Genomic DNA, 16,182 nt, shown 5'->3' with positions numbered 1-16,182 from the left:
CATCCTTAAGATTTGCTAATGATGTGCACACGTGTAAAGGTTGCCAGTAACTGGCAGTCAGGTAAAACTAGTTTACTCAAATTTATTTTTCTCACTGAGCAGACCAGTTCCTCAGCTACCACAAGGGTTCTGTGGTATAAGAAATGCTAGAATTAGTGGACACCTGGATAAATATAATCTATTTGGGAGAGTCAACATGAATTCTGTCAAGTAACATTTTGTCTTACAAACCTCTTGCAGTTCTCAGCAGGGTTCAGTTGTACTGTGCGGGTGACTGTGAGCCAGCTGACACAGTTCACTCGGATACCCAGAAGGTTTCTGGCAAGGACTTTTGCTAAAAGGCTTTAAAGGAAACTAAGCAGCCATTTCATAGTAAGGATGGGTCTGGCACAGATAAATAACTGGTTAAGAGGTAGGGTATAGGAGGAAAGGTGAAGGTAAAAAGGCAAGAAAGTCAGCAGCAGAGTTCCACGGGGGTCTTTGCTGGGATCCATATTACCTAAAATATCCAGAAAATGTCTGTAAAAGCAGTAGAAGAGCACAAAATTTGCTGACGGCAGAAAGCTACTCCAGATAGTAGATACCTTGAAAGCAAACTATAAACAACTGAAAAATTAGTCTCTTATATGTCAGAGTGATGAGGCAATAAAATGACAAAATTCAACCTAGGGAAGTGTGAAAGTGCCTTGAGTGCACTAAAAGCCTTTAATTTGCTTTCAGTTCTTACTGGACATATGCTGTAGGTGTATCTGTCTCTGGCATTGTCTCTGACTGCTCTCAATCTGACTCCCTGGATGGACCCTGGACATGGCTCATTGCCTCACCCTGCCTCCTAACCCACCTCAGACATGGTGGGACTGTGCACAGCCAGCAAGGGCCCTGCCTTCACTGCAGTCACTCTGGCTCCCACATATTTCTCCATCATTATCTACCCGTTTCCTGATGCTCCCAGGTAGCTGACAGCCCAGAGAACATGAAGGTGTCCTAGCCTGGGCTTAAATGAAGCCCTTGAGCTACAGACAGAGGATGCCTTGGTGTAGGTTCTGGGTGGGCATAGTCAGGGCAAGTGAGGGAATAGTAACATACTCTTCAAGGTAGGAAGGAGATGTTGTAATGGAGATATGACAAAGGGCTACAAAAGGTCTATGGGTGACACAGAAAAAAGAGAGCATGTGTTCACTGTCTTCTCTTGATAGCCCCCTGTTACAGAAGCTGGGTTCAAAGCAAGGAGAACAAGGTGGTTCTTCATGCAGTGGGAGGTGGACACATGGCACTCCCTGCCCGAGGACAACTATGGGTGTGCAAGTTCAAAGGGAAAGTGAGCAACTAGTTGGCAGAAATCCATTGCAGACTACAGGCAAGCCACAACAGCCTCAGTGAGAATTTCATTCCCAAAATGGAAATAGCTGAAGACTTGGAGAATTCTGAGGGGAAGCATCATACATGTGGGTCTTGTTTTAAGTCCTGGAGTCCATCTATGAACACTGCTTGGACCCCTGGATTAAACCAGTAACAAACCTACTTCTGTTCCATGGGCAGATGGGCATCAGGACCTTGGCCATGGTTACAGGAAAATTAAATTATTTTACGACTTGTAATCTGAAAACTGCCACGGTTATTAACATTCCTTAAGTTCTGGAAGATTAATTTGTCCTACCACTAGCTACATGTCTGGAGGTTAAGAAAAACAACCTTAGTTCTAGAGGAAATCCTTTTCCAAATTTAATGTCTTAATCCTTGTTCTTTTTGAGGATGTTGGCATCAAAGGCACTAAGGAAACAGGGGATACTTGGCACTGCATGCCAGTTGAAGTCTTTCATCTAGCAGAAGACCTTCACATCAAAGACATCCGACTCTTAACTAAGTATATTTTACTTATTTTTTGCTGAAGAAGTGGGCACCTTTCAACAAAGCTCTGGGGACTCTGCCATTACTTCAAATACAGAGAAAGATTTTGTGTGTTTCAGAGCACCCCACTTCCTAGCAAAATGCCACCTTCATTTAAACCTCAGTTCACATGGGACCTGCTCATCCAGACTCGAACACTCCCAAGTGTTCCTTCAGACACTAATACTGCAGAAGTAGAAGCTTCAACATTCCTTCTCTAGGCATGTTTTTGTCTCTCTCTTGCTAAGTGAAACATTGAATTGTCTGTTCCAAATGCAAAGGGTGTTTCTTTTTCCTACAGGACAACACAAATCAATCACCAATAAACTAAGAATTATAGTGCCTTAAAAAGAAAAACCCCAAAATACCAGGCCAAAACCCAACATCCTTGTGCACAACATCACCCTCAGATTATCACCCACTTGAATCTTACAAGTGACAGCAGCATGTAGAAAGTACTACAACAGAATACCTCTCTATTCCTTTTTTTCTCTTTCTTTATGAAATACTGTGTTCTTGTGTTACATGGGCTGTAAAGAACTAGGTTGCTATTGTTCTAACTGCTGGGTCATTCAAAGGCCACAGTAAATAATTAAATTAAAAGGGAAGTTCTATTCCTAAGTGAATTGCTTCACAGTGAAGTGGCTTGATTACTTCCATCACTGTCAATCTCAGCTTCCTTAAACTGTCTGCAAAATACGGTGGAGAACATCCTGATTAAGTGAGAATGAATGAATCAAGAAAAATAAGTAAATGACTATTTGTTAACAAGATTTTATGTTCTGCATATGGGTTAAATTAAAATTCTAAGTAAGCATCTCTAACAGTAATTATAACTTTATCTGCAGATACACACACATACCAACATTATAAACCCCTCCTAGAAACATGCAGACACCATTAGGACTGCACAATCAAGTACTGCTGAAGTTAGGAAATGCCAGAGTTAACCTTCCTTTGGCCTTTGGGGACAGATAATTGAAAAAAAAGTCCTCAATTACATAATCACACACTACCGTTTTTGCAGGACCTCATTCGGTGCACAGGAAGGACAAATCCCAGGAAACAAGCAACTTTTAAGTATCTTGCTTTACCCCTGTTCTTCTCTGTGTGACCCTCAGCCTTGCAGCAATTTCCCAGTTCTCTCCTGACAGAATCACTGACTTCTTCATGAGCTCTTCCGTGGTGCTCATTAATATAACATTTGAACCTTTTTCCAACAGCTATTAATTAAAAACTTAAAACATGACTATGAGGGAAGAAGCATTCTCAAATTAATTTTATGGAAGGGTAGTTAATGAGACACATCAAAGACAGCCATGAAATTCATTTGCTCAGCCACCCGCGCAGCTAAGAGTCAGAGACATTCATTCTGAGACATTCAGAGGCATTCAGTTTTTTAGCCCAGCCTTCAGCCATCCTAGCCATGAGATCTTCATGCAATCCAACGCCTCATTTAGTGTACATATTCCACCTCTGGCCACACATTAAGTAAAGGTCTTATAAATTATGTTTGTTTTTAGCCTCATAGCATGTCTGCTTTGTGCAAAGCTGGAGGTCAGTGACAAAAAGCAGGTGACTGTAATTCAAACCTGCATTGTCTTGGTGGAAGTGAAAATGGAAAATTCCATAGGCAATCTGAATTCTTCAATTCTGTTATTTCCAAATTACTTAATTGCCAGCTTTCCAGCCTTAGCATTTCTTAAAAATATTATCTTCCTAGAGCTTTCTTCTGTTATTTAAAATAAGTCAAACTTTAAGAATTGTCGTTATGTGACTATTAAATAAAACATATCCCCCTGGTTTATGCCTTTATTTCCACCACATAGGTCTCCAACATTTCAACCAAAGTAGCAGGTGTTGATTCTAAATTATCATTCTCTGTTTTGGTTCATAGCTGAATCCCAACATTTTCCTTACCTTCACAAAAAACAGGAAATGTTCAGAAAGTGAAAAAATGTAAAAGTCTTACTCTTTTCAGAACTGGTAGGAATGAAGGGTTGTGTTACTTAAAAACACTAACAGACTACTAAGAGACATTTAAGAGTATTTGAAATGTCAGAAATATACAGTGTTATAATTTAAAAAAACATAAATTACAGGGAAATTGTAATATCCGTAATTGGCAGCCTGTATATTCACTCAGACCTCTCATATTGTTGCTGATAAAAAGGTGCTCACAACAAAAACCATTAGTCATTCAAGTCTCATACATATATTTTTCCATGACCAAAGCAGCCCACGCTCAATAACATAATTTACTTAAAATGTGAACAAAAGCTCTGTGCTATTGGAATAGATCATAAATCTGTCAGTGCTCACAGTCAGTACAGGAGATCCACCTGCACAATCCAAATATACACACTAATATGTTTCTGTAGGGATATTTGTCTTCAAACTGTTCCAGCAGTTTAGCTCAACATTCTTCTCTAGTGAAGTTTAAGTTGCATCATAACTATATATAAAATGTATATGCTATAGATGTAATATATATTTTATAATATATAAACATTGTAATGTTTTATAGAATTTTTATCAGTCTTGTTTTTATATATAATTTATATTAATTGCATTTTTAAAGTAGTGCCAAAGAACAAGTCAAGTAACTTTATTTGTGGTAGAACACAAGCACCAGGTACTGGCTGATCCTACATCCAGGCAATGTATCTCCAGTGAGAGATGATGATGCTAACTAGTATTAGTTTTTACTTATGAAAGAAAATAATAAAATACCACCAATATTAGTATTTATATTATAATTTTCTGGGGAAAACCCTCATGGAGTTGCGTTATAACTTTAGAAATGTATCAGGGTGGAAAACTGCTTTACTCACTGAAAACTCCATACACCTTAACCCCAAGTAAGGCCCATACAGGAACATATTCACTAGATCAGCATTTAGACTGGGCATATTGGTCTTTGGTGTTTTTCATAAATGTTCACAAATTGCCAAGTATAGCCCAATAATGGTATTTAATGGTGCAGATTATCTCCCTGCACTTCAGGTAACTGAAGTATAGGCTACCTTGGCCATGCAAAGTCTACTTCCATAGCACTTGATTATCATTGTATTTGTTACTATTGATATTTGTATAAAGTTTACATTCCAACACTGTAAGTTTTATGAGGAATTATATGAAAGGACTATTGCAGAATGCTTATGAGAACTAGTTGGACTAGACAATCTCTAGAGGTCCTTTCCAACTGTCAATTCTGTGAACTACTGTGAAGGCCAATATAAAAAAACTGAACTACAAACATGAAGACAAATTATGGCAAACTATAAAGACCAAACTGCAAGTAGCACAGAAATGCTTTTTGGCAAGAAAAAAATAATATGCTTCCTTTTATTTTCACCAACTGCTATTAAGTAATAACATTTGTGACTCACAACATTCATGACTTGATGACCAGATTCTAGTTTAAGACCTTTTCTTGTTTTTAAAATATGCAAGATTATTTTTCACTCTGCTGTCATTGTATCATTCCTTACAATGAATTCAGCAAAGGAAAGCTCATAGAAATCTAATGTGAAATACCATGACTTGCCAAAAGACAAGACTTCATTTAATTTTATTTTTTTTTCCTGTAGTTTGGCTTGATTCCTGCTAATAGAAGATGTTTCTTCAGATTTTCACATATTTCAAGTGAATAAACACAGTAGCTGATTAAGATAAGAAGCATTGCAGACCTCACCCTAAAGATTAAAACTCTGGCCAGGCTGAGCTGTCTTCACACACAAGCGAAGGAAACACACAAGTTACAGTAAAATATGATGAAAGCTCAAGAAATCTTTCATGCCACTATAATGAAAAGCAACACATTTAAAGAGGAAAAATAAAACTTTCCTCTCTGTGTTAGGATTAAATACCAGGCAGATTGTGGATGGATACGTAGAAACCGGAGGGGATATCTGGATTCTTATGGTATTTTAACTGGCTCTACCAGTTGCTGAATAATCCCCAACAGGATGCAGTAAACCAGGCTAAAAAGAGGGTGGTACAGCAAAAAGGCTGTCTTCTCCTTGGCTTAGTTTTTGGGAGTGCTGAGAATGCTTGTTTCCCACTGAATGTCTGGGAACCTGAGGTGCTCCAGACTCCTGCAAAAGGTACCCTCTCCTGCATAAAGCATGAACAGCACTGAAAGAAAAAGTCTTTCAGTTATGAGTCCCAGGAGTGCTTGTACATTTGAGTTTTTTGCTGGAGCCCAAGACAATTCTTAAGTACCAAGTCAGGATTCATATGACATAGGGATTACACAGACAAAAAACAGAACACAAAACCCTCTTCCACTTCAAGTATTACTGGGTGAGATCACAGCAATCTGCAGACAAAAGGTACAAGTTATAGCATATAATTGCTGCCAAGTATACACAGCAACTCCTCTTTCACTCTTCAAGCCTTTTTCTTTTCTGAGCACTGAACTGCAGAACCATGCAAGTTCAATTTTTTAAAAGCATGGGGTGGAACTTCAGCTTCCTCTGACATAACATTACTTGGCCAGGACACCAAACTCCCATAAGCTTCTATCTGGACGATTGGGAAGGGATTTTCCAAAGTGCTCAAGAGCAATGGATCTTACCTCTTATTCAAGGGGGCAATAAAATTTGCACTGACTTTGATGGAACCAAAAAAAATCAATGAAATGCAATCCAGTTAAAATGGAGAAACTAGACTATATATAGCTGAACATATTCTGTCCAAATAGAAACTTCAGAGAACGTGGAAGGGTACAATTAATTTATAATGCAGAGAAATAATCACTTAAGAGAAGAACAATTCCCCATACGCAGAGAGAGGGAAGCCCTAGCTGGTGGTACAATTGCTATTCAAAATATCTTTGCCACTTCCAGGGGTAAGATTTTAGCAGAAGTATACCAAATTCAAAATAAGACCAAAATACCAGTAATCATGGAAACAATACACTGCCAAAATCTGACATTTCAAAGAAAAAAAAGCCTATATTTTAGAAACTAGTTAGATAATGACCTGTAAACTGAGCAGCTGGTGCATACAACACATTTGATGTTACCAGGCTTACACATGGAAGGGAGGGGGCTCACTGTTTTTATAGTTACACTTCCTTTAAATATTTTTATCAGTCAAACAATATTAAAAAAAAAAAACAACACAACTTCTGACTCATTATATTAACAATGCCTTTGTTCAACACCAGCATTTCGCCCTTTTATTTTTGTATGTGTAGTACAGACATGGTTTATTGATATATAACAGTTTTCTAAACCAAATTCCAAGACAAGTTGGGCACAATTTGGGCAATTTGTTATTCGAAGTATTGGGTTGGTGGACACTCATATGCAGCACAGGATCTCTTTGTTACTTTAGATTTCAGTACAGAAGACACTATATTGGTATTTCTTTGCATATGTTTAATGACTCAGCAGGCAAGGCTGCTGATTTTAGCATTCTCTGTGCACTTCCAGTTTCTGCAAAGTGCAGTACACAACTAACATACTTTGGAACTGAAAAATATTTAGACACATAATTAAAGAAAAAAAGCAAAATATTTAGAATTTAAATCTGCTTTAAGTCTTTTCTGTAAATTCAGGAAAACGAGCAAGTTCTGATAAAAAGAGCAAGTTCTAATAGAAAAAATGACTTCAGCTTCATAGTATGGGTTTGTCACTGCACTGTTCTTAATGAGAAAAGATGTGAGAAGCCAGAGCATGCATCTGAACAAAACAAACTCTGTTCAAGATAGGGAGTTGCAGTTTTCTGTCTGACACCCATTAAGAAGCACATTCATGAGGGAAAAAAGCTGGAATTGGAAAAACTCTGATAGCATTGTGTCCTTTCAAAAATTAGGTTAGCTGTGTGATGTTCTTTTCACAGATCTACCCTCTGTTTTGCAAGAGCTGACTCTTGCAGATACTTATCTCTGAAAAAAAATAAATAATAGAAAAGATGTTCAGAACTTGGCAAAGGGAAAATTAACAGAATGGGAATTGGTGAGCATGTCCAGGGGCTGAAATCCTGAGGACTTTAGTTAGTTTCCAACTAACAAATTTAAAACAGTCAACCTACTGTTCAAGTTGCTGTTGTTCCAGACAATAGAGCAAAAACAACAACATCGAAGATGAGAAAAAAGGAGTATGAGTTAATAGTGGTACCAAAATGGGAATTGGGTTTAGAGTGGAAAGGGGCTTGATTCTTCAAGAGAAGGCCAATAAAATGAATTAGTATGAATGATACCTGGAAGCCAGACTACATAAGCAGAGCTCTAACGATGATTTATGCACTTAATTTTCCTGTACTGCGGCAAGAGTTAGAGCTTAGTCTGTCATTTACAGGAACCGAGCAGACCAGTGAGCACTGAATTTAGACAAAACAAGAGGTATTTCTGGAAGCCCTGCCTTCCCTTGATATAAGTGCCAATATTATAATATTTGGGGTAAGAAAAGTAGTTTTGGTTCAATGTATCACAGTAAAGGATATATTATTACCACACAAATATATTAGTGAACTATGCGGAAAATGTTTACAGTCTGCAGCTGAAATGCTTAATCTTCCTATCATGGGATAGAGATTTTTCTCTTCCATGACAAGAGGAAGATATTCAGAAACAGTACAGGTGAATTACGCAAACAGAGGCATTTCTATACAGAATCTTAACAAGGAATGTAATTTTCCAGGTGGGTCTTCTTATTTCTTAGTACCTTACGAAACTGTAGCTAAGATACCTTTTTTCAAATTCTTGTAAAGTATTTTTTTCTTCTTCATTTTAGTATTGTCCATACCTAGTATATGGCATGAGTACATCTGTCTCAGACATCTCTGAGCTCTGGTTGTAATAAATACGCAATTTTTAATGTTTCAGTTATCAGGCAGTGATAACTGAAGCGCTGATTTAGTGAACATTACCTGTTACACCTTATACAAATCACTCAAGCAATCCCATAAAGTACATAAATCCAATATTCTAGCAAAACAATCATGGACATAACAATATGCATCCTAAATCTGCAAGATCAGCCTTTCTTCTTATTAATTGACAAGCACTGACTTTACAGTGGTAATAATTCTAAAATGTCTGTTGGTACAAGAAATCAATCATTTTAATTACCCTGTATTAATAGTAATACATATAAAAACACATCTAATATGATTGCTAGACTTCTAGGTAAGGAACTTTTACATGTAAAACTGTTCTATTCCTAATTAAGACCTTCATTTCATGATGCAACATTTCTCACATTACTAATCCACAAGAGAAAAAGTGACATTTGCAAAGACTTCAGTCTTTCAATGAGACAGAAACTTGTTTTGTTCTAAAATGTTCATTCACTTTATTGAGAGCAACTGACAAATACCATAAAGAATGGATTTCTTTACATAATAACCTCTACCAGAGGCAGTCTTTTGTAAAGCCCAGTCCAGCTGGCCACAAGTCATTTTGGGGCTACTGCTGTACATATATCACTGACCCAGACACTTTTATTGTCCACTGTCACAGACAATATTGATAAACTGACAAATTGCCATTTGAGTGTGTTTTTAATATTTAACAGTGAACAGAGAAAAAGGCAAAAATTTAAATTATAAATCGATACTAAAATCTACAGTTCATGAAGGCAGGACCTTCAGTGAAACATATTCTTTCTTAATGGTATCTTCTTTCAAGAAAGGTGCATAATTTAGCCTGTCTAATAAAGGAGTGCAAAGACCCTGTAAAATGAGGTCCTAGCTTTGAATTTCTGCAATGTTTCACAATACTCCATTTGGGTTTGGCTACAGGTGCATATCAGAGGAAGGGGTGTGGGGGGGAAATCAGTGTGCTTTCAAGAGAATATTGTTATAGTTCATGCAAAGAGGTCAAAACACTTTAAAGAAAAGAATTATCAGCACCATCAAAAAATTATAGCTAAAAAAGTAAACAGAGGTAATGATAGGCAGCTTCCCATGAAATTCATTCAAACAGTGACTTGCTTGTACATTAACAAACTGTCAGCTAAGGAAAACACAAGAAAGTCAACTAGCAACTTTTTCTCTACAAGATTTATATGAACAGAAATTCTAAACCCATCCCTGAAGCCAGCAGAAATGTAGATATTAAATGAAACATAAAGAATTGTTTCTTATTTGTTTTGCGTAAGCTACAATAAAACAAAAGTAGACTAACACAGGGAACATAGAAATACTTTAGAGCTCTTCCTTAAATATCCAGATTCCTTCTGACTAATCCCACAATTACACATCATGTATGTGTATGCCTCTCTAAGACTGCCAGACTGTACCGTTTTCAAAGTTTTTAGGTGTTCGGAGCTTTTCCTTTCAGAAAACTTTCAGAAATGTGAATTTCCATGCTTAAGTCAGGGACAGTGCTCTCAGTCACATTCACCCTGCTCAGCAATATGTGCACACCTGTTCACACACTAAGAAAGCCATGGGAGAAGTTTCACAAAGCACCAGTAATAACACTATAAAACCACCCCCCGCCTTCCCGCTGTACGTGAGGATGGTGCTGACAGACTGGGTTAATGCCTTGGTGCTCTGGCTCTTGCTGTGCACACGGTAAAGGAGAGGAAGATACGAGAAGGTGTTGACAACCTTTTCATTATTTACTTGGCAATAAGATCCTTGGCCATTTTCTAGGGTAGGCAGTTTCAGATCTGTGGTGAAAATACATACCTCCTGACTTGGGCTGCTCTATGTAAAACCCAGTGTGACTAACTCTTGCTGCTAGCACGGGTTGCTTTAGCCATACTTCCCGCCAGAGTCCCTCCCCACTTCTCATTAGGCTTCTGAAATTCTCCCAATAAACAAAGGAGGACTTTAAACCCTCTTTTATCTACACAGGCCCAATCACGATGCATGACAGACAGAGATGATCCTACATTGGAGACTGTTATCAGGCACCTGGCTGAAGGACCTCCTTTCAGTTTTATTCTTTTTTTCTCATCTCTCTTTTTCTTGATGAATTAAAAACAGCACAAATTCCTGCTTTGAATCACCACTAAAAATAAGAATTAAAAAATCAACATTTCAAGGACTGCAACAGAATTGAAACTTATTCTTTGATGAGCTCCTGGGGATTGATTAAAGCCATGGAAATTACTTCAGATACCAATGTACTTTACTGATGGATGAACAAGGGGAAAAATGCTCACTCTGGCATTAGCTACAGTTACAGTAATTCTGTGATAACAGCAGAATGGGGCATAATGCAGAAACAGTGTAATAAGAATTGCAGATGTAGTAATTACTTTATTAAAATAAATATTTTCCACATCCTAAATAAAACTAAGTATGGTTGCACGGTAGTAAAAATTTTAAATGGCTATTGTCTCTTACATAATTGTGTATCTATTGATGACAGAAGAAGGTAAAACCCTTGCAAGGATGTTGAAATCTCCCCAAAATGTGCAAGTGTTCAAAACTCTGGAACTCCGGTACTGACAAGACACTTGAGAACTAGACTGGAAAGTAATGATGCAAACTGGAATTAGCTTTTAAGGTCACTGAAAAAACTCCAGTTTTTCTATGGGGTTATCATAGAGAGCACATTCAAACCCAAGAAACAGTAAAATACTTAAAATACTTAAAATACTTAAAATACTTAAAAAGTAAAATGCATTAGACATCTTACTATGAGAGCAGAAAAGCCAAAAAGCAAGGGGAGACAAAACAGAACACTTTTTGTCAGGTTTCACATGCCTGAAACAAACATTTTTTACTTTCCATATTAAACTGATGCTTCCTTACATCAGATAAAAATGAGGCCATTGCAACAGGACAAACACCACCACCATTTTTTTGGCACAGCAAAACCACTACTATACTGTGAAAAGGGCCACTTCCAATGGATCTCCTTATTTCACAGGTTTTGAACCAAAATAGATTCTACAGAGTAAAGATTAAGGAAGCACTACAGAAATTAGGTAAGTCTGGAAATGATCTAATGATCTTTCTCAGCCCCAAGAAAAGAGAACTATAGATCTAAACCTTTCCTAGCAGACATTATTGCACATTCCCAAGGACTGAGATTACCCAGTCTTCCTTGGCAGTCTATTCCACTGCTATCTCTACCTTTCAATGAGTTGTCCTCCCCTCATTTATCTTGCTGTAATTTAAATCCATTCTTTTTGCCCTTTCAACTGCCTAGAAAGATCAGTATATCCCTTCCAACTGCAGCTATCTCTTTAAATATTCTCACTTTTCATGCAATCCCCCTTCTGCCTACTTTAGACCAAAAAAGCTTAGTTCCTTCTGTCTGTTCTCATTAGTTAGATTTTCCAGAACTCTGTTCACTCTTTTTGTTCTCTTTTGGGCTCCCCCAAACCAACAAAATGTACATAAAAACGAGAAGTTGGGAATGTCTGAATCCTAGGTAAAAGCAGATTTAATTACTTTTGTTTAAAACCCACCATTCTAACATGCTAGCTTCTAGACAGTCCCTTTGCTGGAAGGCAAGCTGTTTACAAGGAAAGCAAGACATACATGGTTATAGGCAGAGAAATTAAGGCATAGCTAAATGACTCACTCAAGATCATCTGGGACATATACCCCAGACAGGAACAGAAACCTGTCAAGATCCTTACTGAGCTCCTCTCTAACCTCACCCCATGTCACAACACATGATGACCTGAAGCCAGTATGCTGAAAACAGTTAACAGCTGCTGACATTTTAACTAAAGTACATGTTAATTTTTTATCATTTATGTTTTATTTTAATAACCTGCCATTCTGTTTTAAGTGTCAGGGTCCATCCACTGATTCCTCTTAAGTATCCGAGCCATATTTTGGGATTCCACTCCACTGCTGCACCTGCTGGTCAGTACCTGACTGTTCAATTTGGGGGTAAACTTTCTTTTCACAGACCATCTCATTCCTGTTCTAAGTTTTATGCTGTGTAATCCTTCTCCTAAGTTTTGTTTCTGAAAGCAGGTCAAGTCCTGTAGTTTTTCACAAGTTAAACTGTAAAATTATTACTTTTGCATTTTTTCCATGTCACAGCATGACTGATATTTTTATCCTTATGAACAGCCCCTTAAATACTCCATAAAACCTGTACCAGATGATCTTAATCCCTTGCTTGTAAGTAACCTCCTCTAAGCAAATCTTAATAAATCCCAATAGCTTTCTAAGCTTACAGCTCACTAATGAAGCTGGATGTATGTCAGGTTTTATGATATTTCTACTGTAATTTCAGTAAAGCTTAAGCTGCCAGAGAGATCATGGAAGCCATATGAATCTACAGACAAAACGACCAATTTTAAGAACATAAACTAAAAAATGCAGGAGCAACAGTGTTTCCCACCTTGTCTGCCTTCCTCTGTTAAACAGGTGAAAAGACTCAGTTTTACAGCATAACCTATGCTTTTACAGCAACATAAAAAGAGATAGGAACCCTGAAGGTCTACAGGCAAGTACTGCCAAATGACGGGTTGCTGTGAAGATAAATGTCTCATTTTCATTTCAGTCAAGTATCAACAGCAGACTATCTATGATCTATTTCACTGTTGAACAGCAAACATTTGCCTATTGAACCTGGGTGTTTCCCTGTGTACCTTATTTATCTACTTATCTTTCAGGCAGATAGGGAAATGTCTTTCCATTTATTGAAAGCTGTGAATATTTCAAATCTTTTTGAGTCAAAGCAAGAAAAAGCCCCCAGGGGCATGCACTTAAGACGTAAAAGACTCAGATTCGGGTCTCTGCTCTGATTTCCATCATCAGAGACCTGGTTCTGAGTCTCCTACATGCCAAATCAATGCCTGAGAGAGGAGCACAGACAGTAATTAAAATACAGAAGACTGAATTAGCTAGAACACTTCAGCTGCTTTGCCAATCAATTGGCACGGACCACTTTATTGCTGAAGCAATTAGCTAGGGGCATATATGATTTTGTAGAATTGTATCTTGGAGTTTGGCAAAGGGCTTTTGACCCAACTACTTGTTCAGTAACAGCAGAGTAGCCATGGTGTGTTGCAATTAGCTGAATGCACAGATGGGCTTGTAGTTGTCCTTCCCTGTCCTCAGAGCACACTGGCTAGAACCTCCTGACTCATGGGACTTCACTCTCTCTGTGTCTCCAGCACTTTCAATAACTAAATTTTTCTCAAGATTAATTAGCAAAGACTCATGGTCTTTGGGTCTTAACATTCTAGCCACCAGGTATAAGCCCACAGCAGATGTAAATTAGAGTAGTTTTTGCTGATTTACTCTCTGCTGAGGATGGCAGCTGCATGGCCAAGGAACACAGGGGGCACAAAGACCATCAGCCAGCAAAGCCAGGACTGAGAGTCAGGTCCTCAGTGCATTTCTGGCTACACAATATAATGGAAATGGAAAACACCTATTATAGTGACACGAAGCTGGAAACTACCACTGCACAGCTACTGCATTGTTTTTTCTCTAAATAAAAATTGCATGTTGTTTTGTGGTATTTTTAAACCTGCACTTTTTATTTAGAGAAAAAACAGTATCAAAGAAGCTAGAAACTCTATGTATAAACCATCCTTTTTCCAATGGCAAGTCTTTAACAGGAAAACTAGCCATTTGATATGGAATTAGCTGAACACTATAAGCTGCTCCAAAACTTTTATACGCTCCAGAATAAACTCCAGAGCTTTTTTCCAGTAAAGGAGCTGGAGTTCCTAAAATATTTTGCACTCCAGTGGTTAGAAAAGGACATTCAGCAAATGAAATCTCCCATTCATATGTTTAAAGAAAACAGCCAGAACGTGTGACATTACTCTTTACTCAATTGTCACTACAAACCAATATGATGTTAAGTTTAAACTGATTGTTCTTTACAGTGTATGATTACCTTACGTACATATAGCTTGCTGAGGAATGTTTCTATTACTTGAATAGCATTTAAAGTGTTTAAAAATAATAAGCACACTACAGTTATTTTACAGCTTTGAACTAGAGAGAAATGTTAATAAATACATCATCTACAGGCACAAACAGTACTGTGGAGAATGGAAGAACTATGTGATCATTCACAGTATTCCAACAACAAGCTGAAATTCAAATGACAGGTAGGTATTAACAAGGTAAAAACAAAGGAAGGGCAAAATGAAAGAAATCAAAGAACAAAGTCAAAGAAAATAATAACAATTACTAGCAGCCAAAAAAACCAAGAAAATTCAGCAGTGGTAGAAAATATGGCCCATTTTATAAAATCCCAACTCATAATTATAATGCATAATTTTAATCAAAATATTACATTGTAAATAATTCAGTCATATGTAAGCACAATTCTCAGTTATCAAAACTTTGGCTCCTAGGCCATTTAAGTAAGCAAGAAGATCATATGCTGACTTACCTGCTTGCTGCATGCATATCATATACGTGGTAAACAAGCACAGGCAGTGCCGCAGCTTCCATTTCCAATGATAGCACCACATTTCACTTACATGAGACATCCTGTGGAAAAAAAAAAGCAAAACATTCAGGGAGCTTTACAACAAGCCAAGAAAATGAGAAAATACTGTTGTTAGTCAAACTGGTAACTAGCAGTAAATAAAGTAGCACTTGAAAATTATGATGGCCCTCGTGTTGCTTCAACAGAGACAGAAGACTCCACATTTGCTATAAAGGGTCAGAAATTATGCTGTCTGGTTCTCACCAGACAACAAAGCAGAAGACTGGTCAGCATTGGGCTTCTAAGGAGATACGTGTGGGTGGTATTTCAGCAAAAGAAACAAGCAGCCCATATGGTGACAGTCTGAGAGAGCTGAAGTGTAGGGTTTTTTTGGAGACTGCAAAGTTTTACTTTGTCAATTTACATATGCAAATACATTTATGCTAGTCTTAGATATATATAAAAGACATACATATTTATTATTCAGTATATAAAGAATGTCAGAGACAATTTGCCTCTGCCCTTAACCAGTCTTCCCTATTCTTCAGTGTTCATATTTTGATAGCTACAATATTTTCTGCTAACAACTTCAATGGAAATCCTGAAACTTCCCTTGCCAAAATCTCGAGGCTCATCAGTGCAGCCAGTGAAGTCAGGGACATCTTTGTTATTTAATTGTAAAAAATTTAATTATATAAAAACCTTTATCAGTTATAGCTTGAAGTCAAAGTTTCCTTTGCCTTGAAGTATACAGGACACTTAATAGCTAAGCTGAAAATGTTTCCTCCATCGTAGGCAGGAGAGAAAGCAAGAAAGACTCTAAACTTCAGACTCTTAACCATGCATCCAAACTGAATGCTGCCCCATTACATTATTGTCTCATTTTGTTCAATATGTTAGCAACAAGCAAAAGCAAGCAAGAAGTAATGAAACACAATGCATTATTTTGACCAACTCTTTCC

The 16,182-nt window shown here is 37.5% G+C and overlaps 1 protein-coding gene across 1 annotated transcript in view; it reads right to left on the bottom strand.

The window, feature by feature from the left end:
- The window catches only part of GPR126 (G protein-coupled receptor 126), a 107,388-nt gene that overhangs the window by 85,636 nt on the left and 5,570 nt on the right, over positions 1-16,182 (bottom strand). Inside the window, exon 2 of the mRNA XM_009998528.1 lies at positions 15,182-15,282. Within this exon, the coding sequence (XP_009996830.1) occupies positions 15,182-15,282 (101 nt within the window). The remainder of the gene's footprint in view (positions 1-15,181; positions 15,283-16,182) is intronic.

This window comes from Chaetura pelagica, unplaced genomic scaffold, assembly GCF_000747805.2.
Source record: "Chaetura pelagica isolate M959 unplaced genomic scaffold, ChaPel_1.0 scaffold455, whole genome shotgun sequence".
In the NCBI taxonomy this organism is placed as follows: Eukaryota; Metazoa; Chordata; class Aves; order Apodiformes; family Apodidae; genus Chaetura; species Chaetura pelagica.
The sequence above is the reverse complement of the archived record's forward strand: the minus strand, read 5'-3'. Positions and strand labels throughout refer to the sequence as shown.